General features: G+C 44.0%; 1 protein-coding gene across 2 annotated transcripts; it reads left to right on the forward strand.

Annotated features, from left to right (window-relative positions):
• Window positions 1-8,957: 8,957 nt before the first annotated feature.
• On the forward strand, window positions 8,958-10,183 carry LOC308617565 (survival motor neuron protein-like; the record flags this gene model as incomplete). Of its 2 annotated transcripts, XM_081234745.1 has the most annotated exons (2): window positions 8,958-9,786; window positions 9,838-10,183. In XM_081234745.1, 2 exons carry the CDS (start codon window positions 8,958-8,960, stop codon window positions 9,900-9,902), a joined length of 894 nt encoding a protein of 297 aa, XP_081090871.1. In that variant the 3' UTR covers window positions 9,903-10,183. The 2 variants fall into 2 exon arrangements, with proteins under 2 accessions (XP_081090871.1, XP_081090872.1); XM_081234746.1 differs by having other exon boundaries at window positions 8,958-10,183.
• Window positions 10,184-20,826: the final 10,643 nt, after the last annotated feature.

The raw sequence follows: 20,826 nt of genomic DNA on the forward strand, positions 1-20,826 counted from the left end.
ATGCATGGCTCATTTCTGCATCCGCTTGTGATGGCCTTCAGGTTCTTTCAGGTTTGGCTCCTGTGGCTACAGAGTCCATGTCCGTGTGTCCTGGCTCAGGGCTGGGGGGTTTGTGTTCAGCTGGGAGGAACACTGTGGGTCTGTGTGCATGGACTTCGCTCTCTGAGGCCCGATTGTTTCAGAAGTGGTTGCACCCCCCGCTGTGCACCAGGCTTTCCATTGCTCCACATCCTGCTGATATTTGATACTGTGTCTTCATGTCTGCCATTCTGGTAGGTGTGTGCACAGCAGTTTTCTTATGGTTTTAATCCCTCGGTTGTTAGTGAAGTTGTGCATCTTGTGGTATTCATGGACTACTTCCTGTTGTTTTAAAAAAAAGTTTTAAAAATTGTGGTCCAGTACACAAAACATAAACTTTACTGTCTTAACCGTTTTTAAGTGCACATTTCAGGGTCCAGAAGTAATTCGCACTGTTGTGCAAACTTGGCTGCCATCGTCCTCCAGAATGTTTTCATCTTGCAAAATTGAAACAGTCCCCATTAAACACTCAGTCGCCATTGTCCCTCCCTCATCCCCTGGCACTCAACATCCTACTTTCTGTCTCTATGTTTCCGACTGCTCTAGGGGCCTTGTATGAGTGGATCAAGCACTGTTTGTTTGTGTCTAGCTTACATTACTGAGCATTAATGCCCTCAAGGTTCATTCCTGCTGCAGCCTGTGCCAGAACTGCCTTCCTTTTTAGGCTGAATAACATTCCCTTGTATTGATGGACCATGTTTTTCTTCTCCATTCATCCGTTAGTGGATACATGTACTATCTACATTCATTTCTCCTGTCATAATATTTGTGGAATAACGTCAGAAAGTCCTATGAATCAAAAGTCATTTGCCATTAACTTTTTTCTTAAACTTTTTATTGTGAAAAACATCAAAGCTAAGAAAAGGGAAAAAGGGAAAAATGTCAGCTTCACTTGTGTTCAGGACTTAATGCTTTACGGATTCACTTTATGGATTCACTTTATTCCCTGTGTGTGTGCTATGTACATGCGTGTGCATATGCCTGTTTGCATACCTATGCTGTGCATGTGCATAGGTATGTGCACTTGCACACGTTAGTGTGCACTTGCTCACGTTAGTGTGTGCATGGGCATATGCGTGCATGTGTGTTCATATGCTAGTGTGTGAATATATTTGTGCTGTGCACGTGCATATGTTTGTGTGTGTGCTGTGCCCGCCTGTGCGCACAACTGTGTGTTTGCTGGAACCACTTGCAGATATATCCACACGCAGCTGCTCTAACAATCCTGCATAGCCATGTAAAGGTCACAGATCTCAGGGATTTAAATGGATGGAGCAGGATGTCCTGACAGAGTCTGTCTTCCAATGACTGTCACGGTCTCAGTAACATGCTTCACACCTTCTTTAAGCCCCATTCAGGGTCCAGTTTAGACCCCCATTGCATTCAGTCACCTGCCCCAGGTCCCCTAAAGCTACAATGTCACAGTTGGAGAGCCCGGCCAAGGCTGGGGATGCCCCTCCTGTTGGCCTAGCCTCCAGGCCCTGCACTTGGCTCCTGTGTTCCCATCTCTCAGCCAGGCCCCGACTTGGATGGGGCCACCACCTCTTTCTTCACAGGGTCCCATCGCCCAGTCAAGGGGGTTCATTCTCCCAAAGTCAGCATCAGGAGTGGGGGCGTGACAGTCCCCACTGGGTCTCCTTCATGTGAGACCCTGTGCTGTTGAAAGAGCAGGCGCCCTGCCCTTGGGGGTGGGGGCTGCGGGGTGACATGTGGCCCAGGATGGGCAGGCGGGTCACCAGGTGGGGCGAGCCAGTGTGCAAGGAGTTGTGCGGTGGGTTCTCCTCTCCAACGGCTTCTGTACCCCTACCTCTCCCCGTGCCTCCCCTCGAAGACAGAGCGGTGCCCGGGACCGGAGCCATGGGAGCCGTCAGTCACCACCCCCTCTACACACACCCACATGCACACGCACACGCACACGCACACGCACACGCTGCAGGGAAGCAGGACCTGAGTGCAGGGCTCTCAGCGGCCCTGAGCGCCCCGCCCGGAATCGGCCAGTGGAATGGACAGACCCGATCTCCCGGCCCGGACCATGCAGGACTGTCCTGCCTGGGCTTCCAGTGCGGCCGCCTCCTTCTGGAAGCCTGGGAGGCTGGAATCAGGCCACTTCTTGTCTGTCCTGGCAGCAGACGGGGCTGCACTCTCAGAAGTTCGTGGTTCACCTGTGGATCTTGACCATCAGGTGGCCAGAGAAACTGGTAACATTTCTGTTTTGCCTGTTGAAATGTTTAATGACAAAGATTTTGTTCAGTTTCCTGATGTGGGTGTCCAAAGATGAGAGACCCATGTGTGTGATCTGTACCTCCTATGAGATCAGCCCTAAGCTAGTTTAACATGGTCAAGTTCTGTCTACACGGTAGATTTAGACCTCTGCATGTCCTTTCTACTGATTATGTTCAGAGCTGACCATGTGTTGTCTATAAGAAGAAGATTTAGGCCTGACCATGTTCTGTGTACGCTAGGACTATGGGAACCTGGGTAGAAACCCGGCCTGGCCTCAGGACTGGGAAGCTCCGTGCCTGCATCTGAAGGTGAGTGCTTAAATGTCTGGGGTCTGGAACCGAGGTGGGCTTCTCTAAGTAACAGCCTCTCTTCTGAGTGTGGTTACTTGGTCCTCCCAAGTGTCAGTGCTGTGATCGGGGCCTTAGTCTTAATCCCTGTAAGGTTCACCTTCCCTGGGGCTCGTGGAGAATCCACAGGAGGGCTACCTGGCAATAATTCCAATTCACCAGCACGTGCATGGTGCGTAGGGAGGCAGGTTTAGCTGGTGAATTGATTGCAGGGCACGCAGATCGGGCAAAAGCCCGATGGGTAACAGCTGAGGCTGCTGCTGAGCTCTCCTTCCATTCTACCATCCCTACTCAGAAGCGTCCAGAGCTGCCCCTCTGCTTTCAGCCCTGCTGTCCTGTGAGTTATCTCAACAAGCATGTGAGACAAGAAAGGACTGAGCCTGCCAGAACCAAGTAGTGTGCTCAACTTCAGCATGAAAGCTTTAAAAACAAGTAAAATCAACAGAATCAAACTGAAAAGAGGAGGCCTTCTCTGGTACAAGTGTGGGGAGAGGAGACCCACCTGCCACATTTTCCCATCCCAGGAGGCCCCAGGAACACAGCTTGTTTCCACATGAGGGGATCCACCAGCAGAGCCATGGTGTCCTGACCAAGGGGAAATGTCACCTCAGGTGCAGGATCTGGGGAGGTGAGGTCACCCTGGAGACTGTGCACGTGTGACCCCAGTTGGGGGAGTCTGGGGAGGGCGGTTCAGCCTGGGACTGTGGACATGTGACTCAGGTGGAGGGGTCTGGGTAGGAGGGGTCACCTGTTGAGAGAGAACGTGTGACTTTAGGTGCAGAGTCTGGGGAGGTGGGGTCACCGTGGTGAGTGTGGACGTGCGACCCCAGGTAAAGGGTGTGGGGACTGTGTGGCTCTCACCACATCTGCATGGGTCCGGATCTCATGTACGGGGAGACCCCATATGTGCTCTTTGTCTTCAGTGTGTCTTTTCCGCTTTGAGATTTCCAACCTCTGCATTAAGGGTGTTGCCCTGATTAACCTGTGGTACCTTTTCTTCTCTTAGTCTTCTCACATTCATGTGAGGTCAGGCATGTTTGAGTGGGTTGCTGCTCTGTGTTCTGGTGAGTGACAATGCTTGGTGGTATCATATTAATAACATATCATATCATATGTCTAATCTATGGGGGTCACCACTGCCTGGGTCCCCCTGGCCAGAGGTCAGGTGAGCACAGACTAGCCCCCCCTAAGAATGGTCTCCCATGTGCCATGTAAGGGTACTGTGATGGCCCCTAAGGTAGGGGACTGTGTCTGGGCCTCCGACATCTGTGATGAAGGGGAGTCGAAATGGAATCACAGTGAACAAGGCATTATATTAAGAATTTATTTTAAGTGAAATAAAACACACGTCACATAACCTTTACCATCTTCACCATTTTAAGTGCACGTTTCTGAGGCATCCGATCTATTCACTTTCTCGTGGAGCCATCACCACCATTCCTAGAACTTTGCACCTTGCAAAACCAAAATTCCACAACCACGAACGTCTCACTCCCCATTCCCTCCCACTGCCCCTGGCACCGATATCCACTTCAGTCCCTGAGTTGTGGACTCCAGGGCACCCACTGGAGTGGAATCCTGCAGTGTTTGCTGAGGGGTCACTTTGGAAGAGCTGACTTTCAGTCTGAAGCTCTGCCTGTTTGCATCTGAAGAATCTGCATTTAAGGAGAGGGTGTATGAGGAAGGGGCTGTATGAGGGACAAAGGTGTCTGGGGTACAGATGAGCCAGGACCTGACCAGCTGCCTGTTGGGTCCTCTGGATCCATCTCTTGGTCTGTGCCTCATCTGCATCATCACTGTTCCCGCTGGCACCCTTGGGGTGTTGTCTGAGTGAGATTCCCCTGGTGCCCCTGCTCTCCTCCCCTCCTCCTGCTGGTTGGGGAGGAAACTGCTTGCTGTGGGGTCTCTACTCCTGAGGCAGGAAGGACCCTGCAGCGTGGACCTGCAGAGTGTGGGTGTGGTCCCAACAGCATGGGACCCACATAGGACACAGCATTGGGGCGTGACAAGTGCTAGGTCTGCCTCATCACTGACAGGGAATGTTGCCAAGATGCTGCTCAGGAGGGCGTGGTGGGTGGCCTGGGACCCCAGAGGCCCCATTCCTATCCTGGAGCTTGGAGGGTGCATCCCCATGGGCTCCAGATTCACCCCATATCTCAGCCATATCCCTCTCTCCTGTCTTTGACCTCAGGAAAACGAGCTCTCTTGTCCACAACATAGGCCTGGTCCTGTCGGTATTAGAATTCTTTAATTTAGGCGTCCTGGGATAGCAGCTGTTTTTTAGGCCTGAGAAGGAACAGCTCAGGAGTGTACAACAATTTCAGATGAAACTAATATTCAATGACTGTCTCTATAGTGCTAGGTTGTTGACTTCTATTAATCACTATTCTCCTGGTTTTAGCTCTGATGTGGGGATTACAGAGCAGTCAACATTTAAATCTTCTTAATCTGTGTATTTGTAGCATCAGTATCATTACTCACCCATAGTTTTTATGATTTGGGAAGAGTTATTGATTTCATGTATCATGTAAAGGATTCACAATGATGATAGAGCAGCTAAGATTACAATAATGGCTGGTAAAATGTTCAAATTTTCTCTACCTGTGCATCTATTGTACGTATATGAGTTAGTTTAGTTGTCAATATTAGTGAAATACTATAGAGGACTAGAGAACTTCTTTTAAAAATCACTATTAATGTGTATGATGAAAATGTAAAAGTTCTTCCATAATCGGTGATGTTGTATCTTGAGAGCCTAGATGAAATTGATATACCTTAGTGATATACAGGATTTTAGCCTATGATTTAACTTTGAAAATTTTACATCACTTTTTACTTTTATCTCATTTATTGAGAAAGACATAATTGTTATGCTGTTGGCTTCAAACTGCTTGAAAAGGACTTGAGTCCTACCTGATTTTACATTTACATAGGTAGGACTTCAAATATAGGATATGGTGGAGGGCATCCGTGCAACCATTCTAGGTTAGGAGCAGCAGTTTCCACTGCTGAGACTTCTCGTTTGGACACAAATGGTTTTCACAGTATGGAGATTATTAACATTACTGCTGCTTCTGAGATGAATGAGCCTTAAGACAAAATATTTCATGTTGTGTGTGCCTCAGGGTAATATAGTAACCTCCCTGAGAGGCCAAGAAAGTGCTTCAGGAAGTCATATTTACTACTACAAATATACCTGTGAAGTGAGTTTTGCTAGTGCTGAGTTAACTGTGTAACCTGAGAATAGTGGGAATCAGTGTAGGAAGCCTCCTATAATAGTGAAGACTGCTCCCATGGACACTAGGTCATGGAAGTGTGCTACTACATAGTATGTATCCTGGAGGACAATGTCTGGGGATGAGTTGGCTAAGATGATTCCTGTCAAACCACCTACTGTAAAAAGGAAAATAAAGCCTAAAACTCATAATAGAGTGGGATCTCATACAATATTACCTCTGTGAAGAGTTGCTAATCAGGGACTTCCCTGGTGATGCAGTGGTAAAGAATTGGCCTGCCAATATAGGTGAAACGGGTTTGATCCCCGGTCCAGGAAGATTCCACATGCCGCGGAGCAAAAAGCCCGTGCGCCACAACTACTGAGCCTGCCCTCTAGAGCACGTGAGCCACAACTACTGAAGCCCACACGCCTAGAGCGTGTGCTCTGCAGCAAGAGAAGCCACCGCCATGAGAAGCCTGCGCATGGCGACGAAGAGTAGCTCCCGCTCACCGCAACGAGAGAAAGCCGGTGCGCAGCAACGAAGACCCAACGCAGCCAAAAATACAAAAATAAAAAAATTAAATAAAGAGTTTCTAGTCGGCTAGATACTTTTACTCCTGTAGGGATAGAAGTAATTATGGTAGCTGATGCAAAGTGTGCTCCTGAGTCGACAGCTACCCTTATGGTAAATATGAGATGGGCCCACGAGAGAAATCCTGAAAGGCCAGTGGACATGACTCATAATATTCCCAAATAGCTGAAAGGCAGTTTTTGTCCTAAATCGTACGTAATGATATGTGAAATTATAACAAACCCTGGTAGGCCATGAATACACACTTCAGGGTGACCAAAGAATCAAACTAGGTGTTGCTGTAGGATTCGGTTTCCTCCTGCAGGGTCAAAGAATGTAGTGTTGAGATTTCTATCTCTTAACAGAGTGGCAATTCTGGCTGCTTGGACTGAGAGTGGTAATTATAGTAATATGGCTATAGTTAGGGAAGACTAAACAAATAATGGTGTTTGGTATTGGGATTTGACCGCTGGTTTTGGATTAAAGACTATAGTAATACAAGAAATAGCACGAAGAATTGAAGAGACACCTGCTAAAGGTAAGGAGGAAATGGTTAGGTCGACAGAGGCTCCTGCGTGGGCCAGATTGCAGGCTAGAGCTGAATATACAGTTCCACTTGTACCAGGACCAGCTTCTACTATTGGTAATATGAGTAGGAGTAAGAATGATGGGGGAAGTAGTCAAAAGTTTACATGATTTATTTGGGGAAATGCTACCTCAGGTATCCCAGTTATTAGTGGCCCAAGTCAGTTTCTGAACCCTGCCGTATAATGGGTACAACTATAAAGAAAATTATTACAAGTGCAGTGACTGTTATGACTACGTTAAAGATTTGGGCATCTCCAAGTAGCGCTCCAGGTTAGCATAGCTCAGCCAGGATTAATATACTCAAGGCGCTGCCTGCTACTCCAGCTCAAGCACCAAATAGTAAATATAAAACACCGATATCTTTGTGATTTGTTGAAAATAATCAGCAGTGTATGAACAGAGGTAAAATGACTTGAGCTCGCATTAGACTGTAAACGTAAAGACAGAGATGGAGACCTAGCTGTGGATCTAGATGGGGTCAATGCAGGTTTCATCACAGCCCCTGAACGAATTTTGTAACAGTTTCTCCTTGGTTTTTTTTTTTTGTAATTTATTTTTACAATGGGGTATAGCTGATTTTCAATGCTGTCTTTCTTGCTGCTGCACATCCACTTGATTCACTTACAGAGAGACATCCATAAATTCTTTTTCAGATTCTTACCAGTCGTATATATTCTTTTATGGTGACTAGAGTGTGCCCAGTCCAGTTCTTTGAGCTATAGAGTAGGTCTTGTAGATTACCTATTTGGTCTTTGGAACCCTATCTGTGCTAATTTCAACCCTCTGGTTTATGCCTCACCCCACCCCACCTTTCCCCTTTAGCAACCATAAGTTTGTTTTCTAAATGTGTGACTCTTTTGTAATTTAGTTCATGTGTAGCCATTTTTAGATTCCACCTATAAGTGATATCTTATGCTAAGTGTCTTTTTGTGTCTGACTTATGTCACTTAGAATGATCGTACCTAAGTCCACCTGAGTTGCTGCAACTGGCCTTATTTCATAGGTCTCATGGCTGAGTAATATTCCATTGTACATAAGTACCATATCTTCTTTATCCATTTTTTCCTTCCAAGGACATTTATATTGTTTCCAAGTCGAGGCTCCTGCAAAAGGGCTGCACTAATAGTTGAAGTGCCTGTGTCCTATGGATTTATGGTTATCCCGAGATATACACCCAGGAGTGGAAGTGCCGTATGCTCTGTAGCTCTATTTTTTTAATTAATTAATTTTTTTATGCCTGTGTTGGGTCTTTGTTATTGCACGTGGGCTTTCTGTAGTTGCAGCAAGTTGGGGCTACTCTTCGTTGAAGTGCGTGGGCTTCTCATTGCAGTGGCTTCTCTTCTTGCAGAGCATGGGCTCTAGGCGTCGGGCTTCAGTAGTTGTGGCTCACGGGCTCTAGAGCACAGGCTCAGTAGTTGTGGTGCACGGGCTCTAGAGCACAGGCTCAGTAGTTGTGGTGCACGGGCTTAGTTGCTCTGCAGCATGTGTTATCTTTCCAGACCAGGGCTCGAACCCGTGTCCTCTGCATTGGCAGTTGGATTCTCAACCACTGCGCCACCAGGCAAGTCCCTATAACTCTGTCTGTATTTCTGGCGTGGTATGACATGGTTGTTTTGATAAGTACTTTATTTTCTAGTAAGTTTCAAGTGTATAAAAAACTTTAAATAGCAGTATAAAGTTTTCCACATTCACAAAATACTCCAGATTGTTTTACCCTGTGAGAGTGGGAGGGCCACTCTCCCAGGGAACGAGCACATAACCCCAAAGTGAGGAATAATTATGGTTTCCACATTATAATCCTATCCACAGACCTGCTTCAACTTTCACCAGCTGCCCCAGCTTCGTGGAAATGTATTTTTCTATTCGAATCCAGTTTTCTTTTCTTGGAACCATCACTGGGGCTTTTCCTCACTTAAAAAACCTTGCTGGAGCCATGGCGATGGGTGGTGGCGGCGACAGCAGCAGCAGCGGCGGTGTCCCAGAGCCGGAAGACTCGGCGCTGTTCCGGCGCGGCATAGGCCAGAGTGATGATTCTGACATTTGGGATGATATAGCATTGATAAAAGCTTATGATAAAGCTGTGGCTTCATTTAAGCACGCTCTAAAGAACGGTGACAGTTCCAAAGTTTCAGAAAAACCAAAAGGCACACCTAAAAGGAAACCTGCTAAGAAAAATAAAAGCCAAAGAAAGAATACCACAACTCCCTTGAAGCAGTGGAAAGTTCTTGACAAACGTGCTGCCGTTTGGTCAGAAGATGGCTGTGTTTACTCAGCTACCATTGCTTCGATTGACTTTAAGAGAGAAACCTGTGTTGTCATTTACACTGGATATGGAAACAGAGAGGAGCAAAATCTGTCTGATCTACTTTCTACAACCTCTGAAGTAGCTAATAATATAGAACAGGATGCTCAGGAGAATGAAAATGAAAGTCAAATTTCAACAGATGAAAGTGAGAACTCCTCCAGGTCTCCTGTAAATAAACCAAATAACATCAAGTCAAAAGCTGCTCCATGGAACTCTTTTCTCCCTCCACCACCCCATATGCCAGGATCAGGTCTGGGACCAGGAAAGCCAGGTCTAAAATTCAGTGGCCCACCACTGCCACCCTTCCCGTCATGCTGGCTGCCTCCATTTCCTTCTGGACCACCAATAATTCCCCCATCACCTCCTATATGTCCAGATTCTCTGGATGATGCTGATGCTTTGGGAAGAATGTTAATCTCTTGGTACATGAGTGGTTATCATACTGGTTACTATATGGGTTTCAAACAAAGTCAAAAAGAAAGAACGTGCTCACATTTCAATTAAGGAGTAATTTGTATAGTGTTTTATAATAGATTCAGGTGCAGCTCTCTCCCAAGGAGGATGGTATATTGATGTGCCCTGGTCGATGTGAACAGAAGTTTCATCATTTTCTTCATGAACACTTGGATGGGTGCATGTCATCTTCATTTCCCCTTGTTGCATGTGACTCATGCTTAAATAACCAGTTAGCTATTTTGAGGAAATAATCAGTTTGAATAACTGAACAATGGAAATATGAGTGATTAAAAGAAATTCAAGGTCACACACAGTGCAGAAAGTCAATCTGTCAAAATCACAGCTGAACCCATTTGTATATTGTAACTTTCTTAGTAAGTATGTTAAGATTTTTATCAATGCCTTTAAAAATAAATAACTTTTTAAAAAAACAAAAAACAAACAAAAAAGCCTTGCTGGGTTTAAAGTGTACAAGATGAGCGTGGTCTGGGTGGTTTTTCTGTATGGCTTCTTTCAGTTAGGATGTTTTCAGTGTTTTTCCACATTGTAACATTGATCATTATTTCATTCATTTTTTCCATTGTGATTAAAAACACATAACATTTACCATTAAACCATTTTTTAACACCTTTTAAAAAATTATTTGATTTTATTTTCTATTTTTTGGCTGTGTCAGGTCTTTGTTGCTGCATACAGGCTTTCTCTAATTGCGGCGAGCGGAGCTACTCTTTGTTGCCATGTGCAGGCTTCTCATTGCAGTGGCTTCTCTTGTTATGGAGCATGGGCTCTAGGCGCACAGGTTTCAGTAGTTGTGGCACGAGGGCTCAGTAGCTGTGGCTCACGGGCTTAGTTGCTCTGCGGCATGCGGGATCTTCCAGGACCAGCGCTTGAACCCGTGTCCCCTGCATTGGCAGGCGGATTCTTAACCACTGTGCCATGAGGAAAGCCCCATTTAAACCATTTGTAAGTACACAGTTCTGTGGCATTAACTGCATTCACATTGTTGTAAAAATATCCTCACCATCCATCTCCAGAGCTTTATTTTCCCCATGTGAAACCGTAGCCATTAAACACTAACTCACCTCAACCCCTGGCACCCTTATTCTACTTTGTCTTTGAGTTTGACTTATCTGGATACCTCATACTAGTGGAATCATAGAACGTTTGTCCTTTTTGTGTCTGGCTGGTTTCACTTAGCATAATGACTTCAAGGTTCATCCACATTGTAGCATGTGTGAGAATTACCTTAGTTTTAAAGGTTGAATCATATTCCATTGTGTATATGCTACACTGTACTTATCCATTCATCTGTTGAAGGATGTGTTGTGTTGCTTCCACCTTTTGGCTATTGTGAATAATGTTGCTATGAATATGGGGTACAAATGTCTGTTCCAGTCCTTGCTTTCTAATATTCTGGGTGTACACCCTGGAGTGGAATCAAGGGATCACACATTTTCCATGTTTTTGAGGAGCCACCATACAGTTTTCCACAGCGGCTGTATAATTTTACTTTATTCCTTTATATGACAGAATAATGTAGCTTATGGATCTACCTTATTTTGCTTATCCGTTTACCTGCTGATGGACATTTAAATCTTTTCTACCCTGGGCTATTGTGAACAGTGCTGCTATGAATAATTGGTGTACAAGTTTTTGTTTGAACGCCTGTTTTCCATTTTTTTGGTATATATCTAGGAGTGGAGTTGTTGAACCACATGGTAATTATATTTTATAATTTTGAGTAAATGGTAAAGGTTTGTACACATAGACTGCACCATTGTGCATCTCCACAAGTAACTTTTAAGGGTTCCAATTTCTCTGCATTGTTGCCAACATTTGTTATTTTTATTTATGTATTTTAAAATTGATTTTAAAGTTTATTTTTATTCTAGTGTGTGTGAAAGGGCATCACACTGTGGCTTTAATTTGCATTTTCATCATGACTACTGATGTTTGACATCATTTCATGTCCTTGTTGACCATTTGTATGTCTTGCCTGGAGAGCAGTCCATGCAAGCCATTTGTCTGTTTCAAAAATTTTATTGCTTGTCTTTTTTTGATGAGTTGTAGAAGTCCTGGGTATATTCTAGGTAAGGAGTCTTATCAGATATATAATGTGCCAATATTGTCTTCCATTCTGTGGGCTGTCTTCTTCCTTTCTGGATAGCCTCTTTTGATGCACAAAGGTTTGTAATTTTGAGGAAATCCAATTTATCTATTTTTTTCTTTCATTTCTTATGCTTTACTGTCAAATCTAAGAAACCATTGCTAAATTTGTGGTCAGGAAGATTTAATTCCTTGGTTTATTTGAGAGTTCATACAGTCATCCCTCGGTACCCACTAGGCCAGGCTTTAGGCCTAGGTTTGAGTCAGTATGAGGGTTCAGGGGTCACAGTTTTGGGTTAGGGGTCATTGTTGGAGCGTCCTGGTAGACGGCTGTGGCTAAAGGGTCGGGGGTTAGAGTTCAGGGGTCAGGGGTAAGGGTCTAGGTGTCTGGGGTTAGGGTTGTTAGGGGGTTACGGTTAGAGGTTAGGGTTCTTAGGGTAAAGGTTAGAGTTAGGTTTAAGCACAATTGGCCCTCATTGCCCTCCCCTCTCTTTCTCTCTGAAGCCTCCAGAATGGATAGGACTTGCCCAGGGTCAAACAGGAGTCAGGGAGCTGAGGTCAATAACTGTTTTTCTGGCCTTTCTTCCCCCAGTCCTGGGCTCTGAGAGAAGAATGAAATGTCTGTTCTTGTCTCGGACTGTTTCTTATCCAAGTCAACCTCTGTCAAGGATTGGGGAGGGTGTCAGAAGTCATGCATGGTTTCCTTCTGCCCTCCTACCTGGGAAGGGTGATGCTGGCCCTACTCTGTCTGGGTAGCCCCAGGTTCCAGCACAGCCAAGACAGGAGGGAACTCAGCGGACACGTGTGGATTTATACAGGACCGGGTGCAGTGACCTGCCAGCCCCAAGATGCTGCCTTCTTAAGGGCTGGTGGGGCCCTCCTGGCCCTGGAGGCATCCTTTGTTCCATCTGAGTGGGCATGAATAGTTGATCAAGTCTCAGGCAGGACAGCCCTTGTCCTCTGACTATGCAGGCAGGCATCTGTGGTCCTCTAGCTCAGTCCAGCCTGGGCATTGTCAGGCCCTCATGTACAGTTACGGAGCTGACCATGATGCTGGGCAATTCAAGAGCTACCTGGGCAGTGTAGACATTCCTTTGAGAAGTTTCAACTACCAACATGCATGTGGCTGAGAAAAAGGCCTCCCGCTCACAGCCTCATAGGCTGCCAAGAGAAGTAATAATCCTCTAAACATTGGAGTGTGTCCCTGACAAAACACCCATACAGCAGACCATGGCCCTGCAATCCTTTGTCCTTTCAGTCGTTAGAAACTTTTGACATGCATATTCATTAAGAATCAAAGATATGGGATCACCTGGACCGCCCAGTGGGAGGTTTACACCGACACTGCCATTGTCTTGGAGAGTCATATGCATCCATGTGGCCTCTGGAAGCCTGCCAATTATGGGTTCCATGGCATGGAATAATTCTTGAGCCTCCCGTTACTTCATTGCACAAGAGTTTCCTTACCACCCTAGCATTTGGTTTCTTCCCTTAGAAAAGGAGAGAGAAGAAACTGGAAAAGGAGCAGTATTGTTTCTCAGGGATGGGTAGTTAATATGGCCAGGGAGATGGCATAACTCACGGGCACCCACATCTCAGGGGCAGGAATGAGGTCTGTGGGTCTTCTGAGGGCACATGGGCTGTTCTGGGCCAGCCTCTGAGATGTGAGGACCTGATGCCCAAGGAAAGAGACTTGAGTTTACCACCACCAATGATCCTGACTTTTCAGCAAGTGAAAGAACTTCTTGCAGTCTTGGGAGGGACAGTAAGAGCACTGGATACATAGCTGCAGCCCCTGACCCTAAGTGAACCCCTTTCTTCCTTTTGTGTCAGATTCTGTGCTGTGCAGTGAGCTGTCATTGACTTAGAATCTGTTGCTTTCTCCCAGCGAACATCTGTTCTCAGGCCCAAGTGCCTCAGTTTTCCTTTGGGAATTACATTTCACCTGCTTCCAGTCCAAACAGTTGCAGAAGGATGACCCCATGTTCCACCCAGCTCAAAGAAGGGTTTACAACCCACATCTAGCCAGTCCCATTTTCCATCTTCTGGTGTTGGGTCAAGGATGAGAATGCAACCCAAGCCAGATCAAAGGCATTTAAAACCATGACTTTTTGGAATCCAAGAAAAGGAGAAACTCTTTCTCGGAAAATGGATGGTGAGTTGTTGTCAGCCTAGGACTGCTGTTGGCCCAAGGGCAGGGAGAGAGCCTGTGCCTCTGAATGGGGTCCCCCAAAGGCACTGAGCGGGACAAAGGTTTGGAGAGAAGCAAGATCACACTGAGACAGTGTGAGCCGCTGGACCTGCCAGGTCCAAACCCATTCTTCAACTTGTCACTTGCAAGTATTAATGTATTTCTACCCTTACAATAAATACTAATTTATTTTACTTCTGTAAGTGTGTCCAGTCGCTGGGAAAAGAAAAAGTCCTGGTTGATACATCTGAATCAATAATCCCTGACCCTTGCTCAGGTGTCCTCACTGGGTAGGCGTGGCTGGGGGAGGTGAAGACACTGGGTGGGGTCATATACCAGGGGAGCTGCCAGACATCTCTGTCCCTGCTCCTTCCCTGTCCCAGGAGGGGGAAACCCTGGAAGAGTGATAGGATAACCAGTAGAGGAAGAGGTTCCTCAGTGATTAATTGGCCTTTTTGTGTTTTCCTTAATTTAGGGACCATTTTGGTAATGTGTTTTTACAAAGAAATCCCCCTTTTCCTCTAGGTTTCCAGTTTGTTACAGTAGGTTTCTCTTATTTGATGTTTACTTTTTCCTGTCTAATTTTCTACAGAATCATGACAAATAATGAACAAATACTGATACTTTACTATTAACTGAAGCCCTTATTCACGTTCCTTTGTTATACCTTTCCTTGTTCCAGGGCCTCAAAGGACATGGGGTCATCATGTCTGTTTAGTCTCTTCTGGGTCCTGACAGTTGCTCAGACTCTCCTTGTTTCCATGACCTTGACAGTGTGGAGGAGGACTGGTCAGGTATTTTATAGACTGCCGGGCACTGGGATTTGCTTGGTGTTTTTGTCGTGGTTAGACTTGGCTTTGAAAAAGCAGATCACAGAGGTGAAGTGCTTCCTCTTCACTATATATCAAGAGGACAGGCTCTTAAGGAAACTTCTCACTTATATTCTTAACTTTGGTCACCTAGCTGAAGTAGTGTTTGTCAAGTTTTCCCACAGGTTAATTTTTTTCCCATGTCCATCCTGTGTGTGTTATTTAGGAGGAAGTCATAATGCAGAAGCCACACTTGAGGAGAGAGGGGTTAGCTTCACATCCTTGATGGACAGCTGACTGTCTATATGAATTGTTTAGAAGCTTTGTGCATAGGACATTTCTATTTAACACCATTCATCGAAAACTATGTAATTTATTTTTACCAGTTTGGACACGTGAATGATTATTGTAAACTTATGGTTATAATCCAGCACTACATTATTAGACTGCTTAGTTCATTCTTGCTTTGGCTGTTGAGAGCTTTTTCCATTTGCTCCTGTTTTCATTTTACATAATTTTTCTTTTGTGGGTTTTTAAAATTTTGGGTACTTCTTTACTTTCTGATATTTTAAGATTACGCTGCTTCATATATTTACTGTCTCAGTCCTAGCATCAGCCCTTTCTTCAAAGAGCCCTTGTTCCTTTTATTAAAGAATGGTATTAAAAACTTACATGTGGGAGGTAAGTATGCTCAGCTGACAGTACATAGAAATACATGCATGTATCCCAGCCGATGCATATACACATAATTATAAAGATATCCATATGGAACTATGTGTAGGCTAAAGATAGTTTATACCGATGTCTCCAACCGGATCTGTTATGACATGGATATCGTAACCTTCTCCCTTTGTTTGACTGTAACATCCCACTCCAGTGGTAAGAAACCTGGCTTCCACCATTTGTCATTTATTAAATTCAGTGCTTGTTCCATTAGATTACTGATATAGTAGTTTCAGTACTGTTAGCTACTACCCATCATGGGAAAGAACTTAGAGTCCACTGTGTATGTCTGGCACATTTCGCCTTTGGCCTACAGATTCTGTACATTTCCAAAGTTAACTTAGGTCAGCCCATTTGTCCCACTACCAACAGTGAGTTTTTCCATACATTTCTGAAACAGTTCGATTCTTTGTTACATTCTGTATTCCAGTCTTTGACACTCCCATATCCTAAGTAGCTAAGTTTGAATAGACTGTAAATTACTTGTTGTGTTGTAAAAATCTGTGGGTGTAGACAAATGCATAGTGACAGGTATTTACCACTAAAGTATCATATGGACTATTTCAACCACATATTCCTTAAACTGTTTACCAGTGTCAGTTTTACCTTTTCTAGAATGTCATATAAATGAGGTCATACAGTGTGTAGCACTTCAGACTGGATTCTTTCACTTAGCAATGTAAGTGTTAGTTGCATCTATATCTATCTATATATATTTGCATGGGTTGACGATCCATTCCTTTATATCTCTGAATACTATTGCACTGCATGTATATGAGAGGAAAAATAATTTTCCCTCTACACTTCTATGTTCTTTATTGAGATCTCCCTTGTAATGAAAAAGAGACGAACTGGAGAAAACAATCAGAAGTTTAATATATACCATGCGTACCTCCTGTATACTTGAAAGATACCCAGGAAAACTGAGTCACTCCCTGAAATGGCCCAAGCCATTACCTTAAATGCTATCTTCTGCTGAGAACAAAAGAAAGATGTTAGGGAATGGAGGAAGCCATTTAAGGGGTGTTATTAGTCAAAGCCCAGTAAACAAGGGTATGGTTGTTACACAGATTTACATCCAGGCCTATTTCATTGACAAGCTTTTTTTTTTTTTTTTTTTTTAAACATTTATTTATTTGGCTGCACTGGGTCTTAGTTGCAGCCTGTGTAATCTTTAGTGGCGGCATGCAGGCCCTTAATTGCAGCATGTGGGATCTAGTTCCCTGACCAGGGATTGAACCCTGGTCCCCTGCATTGGGAGTGTGGAGTCTTAACCACTGGACCAGCAGGGAAGTCCCAACAAACTTTTCTTGATATTCAGTCATCTTTCAATTCCTGGTCCAAAGAGGGACATACCCTTACAAATGGAGATATCCTTAATAAATGGAAATTTACCTCCTAAAAGGGCATTTTCTACTTTATTTATTTATTTATTTTTTTGCGGTACGCGGGCCTCTCACTGTTGTGGCCTCTCCCATTGCGGAGCACAGGCTCTGGATGCGCACGTTCAGCGGCCATGGCTCATGGGCCCAGCCACTCCGCGGCATGTGGGATCTTCCCACACTAGGGCACGAACACGTGTCCCCTGCATCGGCAGGCAGACTCTCAACCACTGTGCCACCACGGAAGCCATCTACTTGGTTTTGAAAGATTCTCCTGGGTCTGCTGTTTCTTAAATTAACCAGTCCAAAATAATCCTTTTGTCAAATGGGCATATTTTGGGGTGGTGTATTCTGCTCCCCTTGACATGTATGTGCCCTAATTTGCTTATGAATTCATCTACAGAAGGACATCCTGATATCTTAAGTTTTTAGCCATTATGAATAGAGCTGCTGTGCATTACTTGATGCTAGTTTTGGTTTGAACACAGTTTTTCAAAGCAGTTGTCTAAATACGAGAGGTACACTTCTTGGATCCTAAGGTGAGACTTTTTAGATTTGGAAAAAACTGCCGAACTGTCTTCCAAAGTTGGTTGTACATGCATTCCACCAGCATCTTGAGTATATTCTTGTATGCTTATTTACTGCCTGTTTATCTTCCTGGGCTAGGTGTGTGTTTCAATCTTTACTAAATTTTAATGGCGTTGTTGGCATAATTTGAGTACAAATCCTTTATCAGATATGTGTTTTGGAAATAGTTTCTTGCAGTTTGTGGTTTGTCTTCCTGTTTTCTGAATAAGGTCACCAGAACCAAAGTCATGTAGATTATCTTTTTTTGTCTAGGATTTTTATAGTTTGGTAATTTAAATTTGTCTATGGGCAATTTTGAGTGAATTTTGGTTTAAGTTGTAATGTTTGTGTCTACATTCATTTCATTACTTATGGTTTGTAATTAATTGCTCCTTAACCAGTTTTGGAGAAGATACAGTGAGACACTTGGCTCCATTTCAGTTTGGATTTCCAAACTTAGTATATATAGCAGAACTGCCTTCCGGATGAGGCCTCTGGGTTTGTGAGTGCGGCACTCCCGGCACTTTTCTCACGTCCCACAGGGGGCGCCAAACCCAACTGTCTGGCCCTGGGTGCACAGGTGCACCCTGCCCACAGACTTTGCTCTGTGACAAGCAGACAGGAGCTTTGTCTCCTGTCAGGGCTTAGGTTTCTGGAACATGAGGCATTGTCCACACTGACAGGAGCTGGGTTTTCTAAGGAGCCACTGGTGAGGAGACTCCGCAAGAGGAAAAAATGAGCAAGTGTGGAGAATCTTCCTGTGCAACTGACTGCTGGCTGGGTGGGTGCATCTTCAGGGGACTCAGGTGAGAAAGAGGTTAATGTGGAATACTTTGTGCTTTTAGTTAGCTTTATATGCAGTGTAGATGGTGACCACTGTCATTCTTTGGAGTCCGGTGTCTAGTTTTCCTGGCACTGTTTGTTGATGGCTTTAGGTAGAATAAACATTTTTTTTACAACTTTATTGGAGTATAATTGCTTTACAATGGTGTGTTAGTTTCTGCTTTATAACAAAGTGAATTGGTAAAACATATACATATATTCCCATATCTCTTCCCTCTTGCGTCTCCCTCCCTCCAACCCTCCCTATCCCACCCCTCTAGGTGGTCACAAAGCACCAAGCTGATCTCCCTGTGCTACGCGGCTGCTTCCCACTAGCTATCTATTTTACGTTTGGTAGTGTATATATGTCCAAGCCACTCTCTCACTTTGTCACAGCTTACCCTTCCCCCTCCCCATATCCTCAAGTCCATTCTCTAGTAGGTCTGTGTCTTTATTCCTGTCTTAACCCTAGGTTCTTCATGACATTTTTTTCCTTAAATTCCATATATATGTGTCAGCATACGGTATTTGTCTTTCTCTTTCTGACTGACTTCACTCTGTATGACAGACTCTAGCTCCATCCACCTCCTTACAAATAGCTCAATTTCGTTTCTTTTTGTGGCTGAGTAATATTCCATTGTATATATGTGCCACGTCTTCTTTATCCATTCATCCGATGATGGACACTTAGGTTGTTTCCATCTCCGGGCTATTGTAAATAGAGCTGCAGTGAACATTTTGGTACATGACTCTTTTTGAATTATGGTTTTCTCAGGGTATATGCCCAGTAGTTGGATTGCTGGGTCATATGGTAGTTCTATTTGTAGCTTTTTAAGGAACCTCCATACTGCTCGCCATAGTGGCTGTGCCAATTCACATTCCCACCAGCAGTGCAAGAGTGTTCCCTTTTCTCCACATCCTCTGCAGCATTCACTGTTTCTAGATTTTTTGATGATGGCCATTCTGACTGGCGTGAGGTGATACCTCATTCTAGTTTTGATTTGCATTTCTCTAATGATTAATGATGTTGAGCATTCTTTCATGTGTTTGTTGGCAATCTGTATATCTTCTTTGGAGAAATGTCTATTTAGGTCTTCTGCCCATTACTGGATTGGGTTGTTTTTTTTGTTATTGAGCTGCATGAGCTGCTTGTAAATTTTGGAGATTAATCCTTTGACAGTTGCTTCATTTGCAAATATTTTCTCCCATTCTGAGGGTTGTCTTTTCATCGTGTTTGTGGTTTCCTTTGCTGTGCAAAAGCTTTGAAGTTTCATTAGGTCCCATTTGTTTGTTTTTGTTTTTATTTCCATTTCTCTAGGCGGTGGGTCGGAAAGGATCTTGATGTGATTTATGTCATAGAGTGTTCTGCCTATGTTTTTCCCCTAAGAGTTTGATAGTGTCTGGCCTTACATTTAGGTCTTTAGTCCATTTTGAGCTTATTTTTGTGTATGGTGTTAGGGAGTGATCTAATCTCCTACTTTTACATGTACCTGTCCAGTTTTCCCAGCACCACTTATTGAAGAGGCTGTCCTTTCTCCACTGTACATTCCTGCCACTTTATCAAAGATAAGGTGACCATATGTGCGTGGGTTTGTTATTATAGGTCTTTTCCTTCTCTTGTGTTTCTTGCCTAGAGAAGATCCTTTAGCATTTGTTGTAAAGCTGGTTTGGTGGTGCTGAACTCTCTCAGCTTTTGCTTGTCTGTGAAGGTTTTAATTTCTCCATCCAATCTGAATGAGATCCTTGCTGGGTAGAGTAATCTTGGCTGTAGGTTGTTCTCCTTCATCACTTTAAATATGTCCTGCCAGTCCCTTCTGGCTTGCAGAGTTTCTGCTGAAAGATCAGCTGTTAACCTCATGGGGATCCCCTTGTGTGTTATTTGTTGTTTTTCCCTTGCTGCTTTTAATATGTTTTCTTTGCATTTAATTTTTGACAGTTTGATTAATATGTGTCTTGGCATGTTTCTCCTTGGCTTTATCCTGTATGGTACTCTCTGTGCTTCCTGGACTTGATTAACTATTTCCTTTCCCATATTAGGGAAGTTTTCAACTATAATCTCTTCAAATATTTTCTCAGTCCCTTTCTTTTTCTCTTCTTCTTCTGGAACCCCTATAATTCGAATGTTGGTGCGTTTAATGTTGTCCCAGAGGTCTCTGAGACTGTCCTCAGTTCTTTTCATTCTTTTTTCTCTATTCTGCTCTGAAGTAGTTATTTCCACTATTTTATCTTCCAGGTCACTTACCCGTTCTTCTGCCTCAGTTATTCTGCTATTGATCCCTTCTAGAGTATTTTTAATTTCATTTATTGTGGTGTTCATCGTTGCTTGTTTCATCTTTAGTTCTTCTAGGTCCTTGTTAAATGTTTCTTGCATTTTCTCTATTCTATTTCCAAGATTTTGGATCATCTTTACTATCATTATTCTGAATTCTTTTTCAGGGAGA

This window comes from Mesoplodon bidens (assembly GCF_964165515.1).
Source record: "Mesoplodon bidens genome assembly, chromosome: 5".
Classification (NCBI taxonomy): Eukaryota; Metazoa; Chordata; class Mammalia; order Artiodactyla; family Ziphiidae; genus Mesoplodon; species Mesoplodon bidens.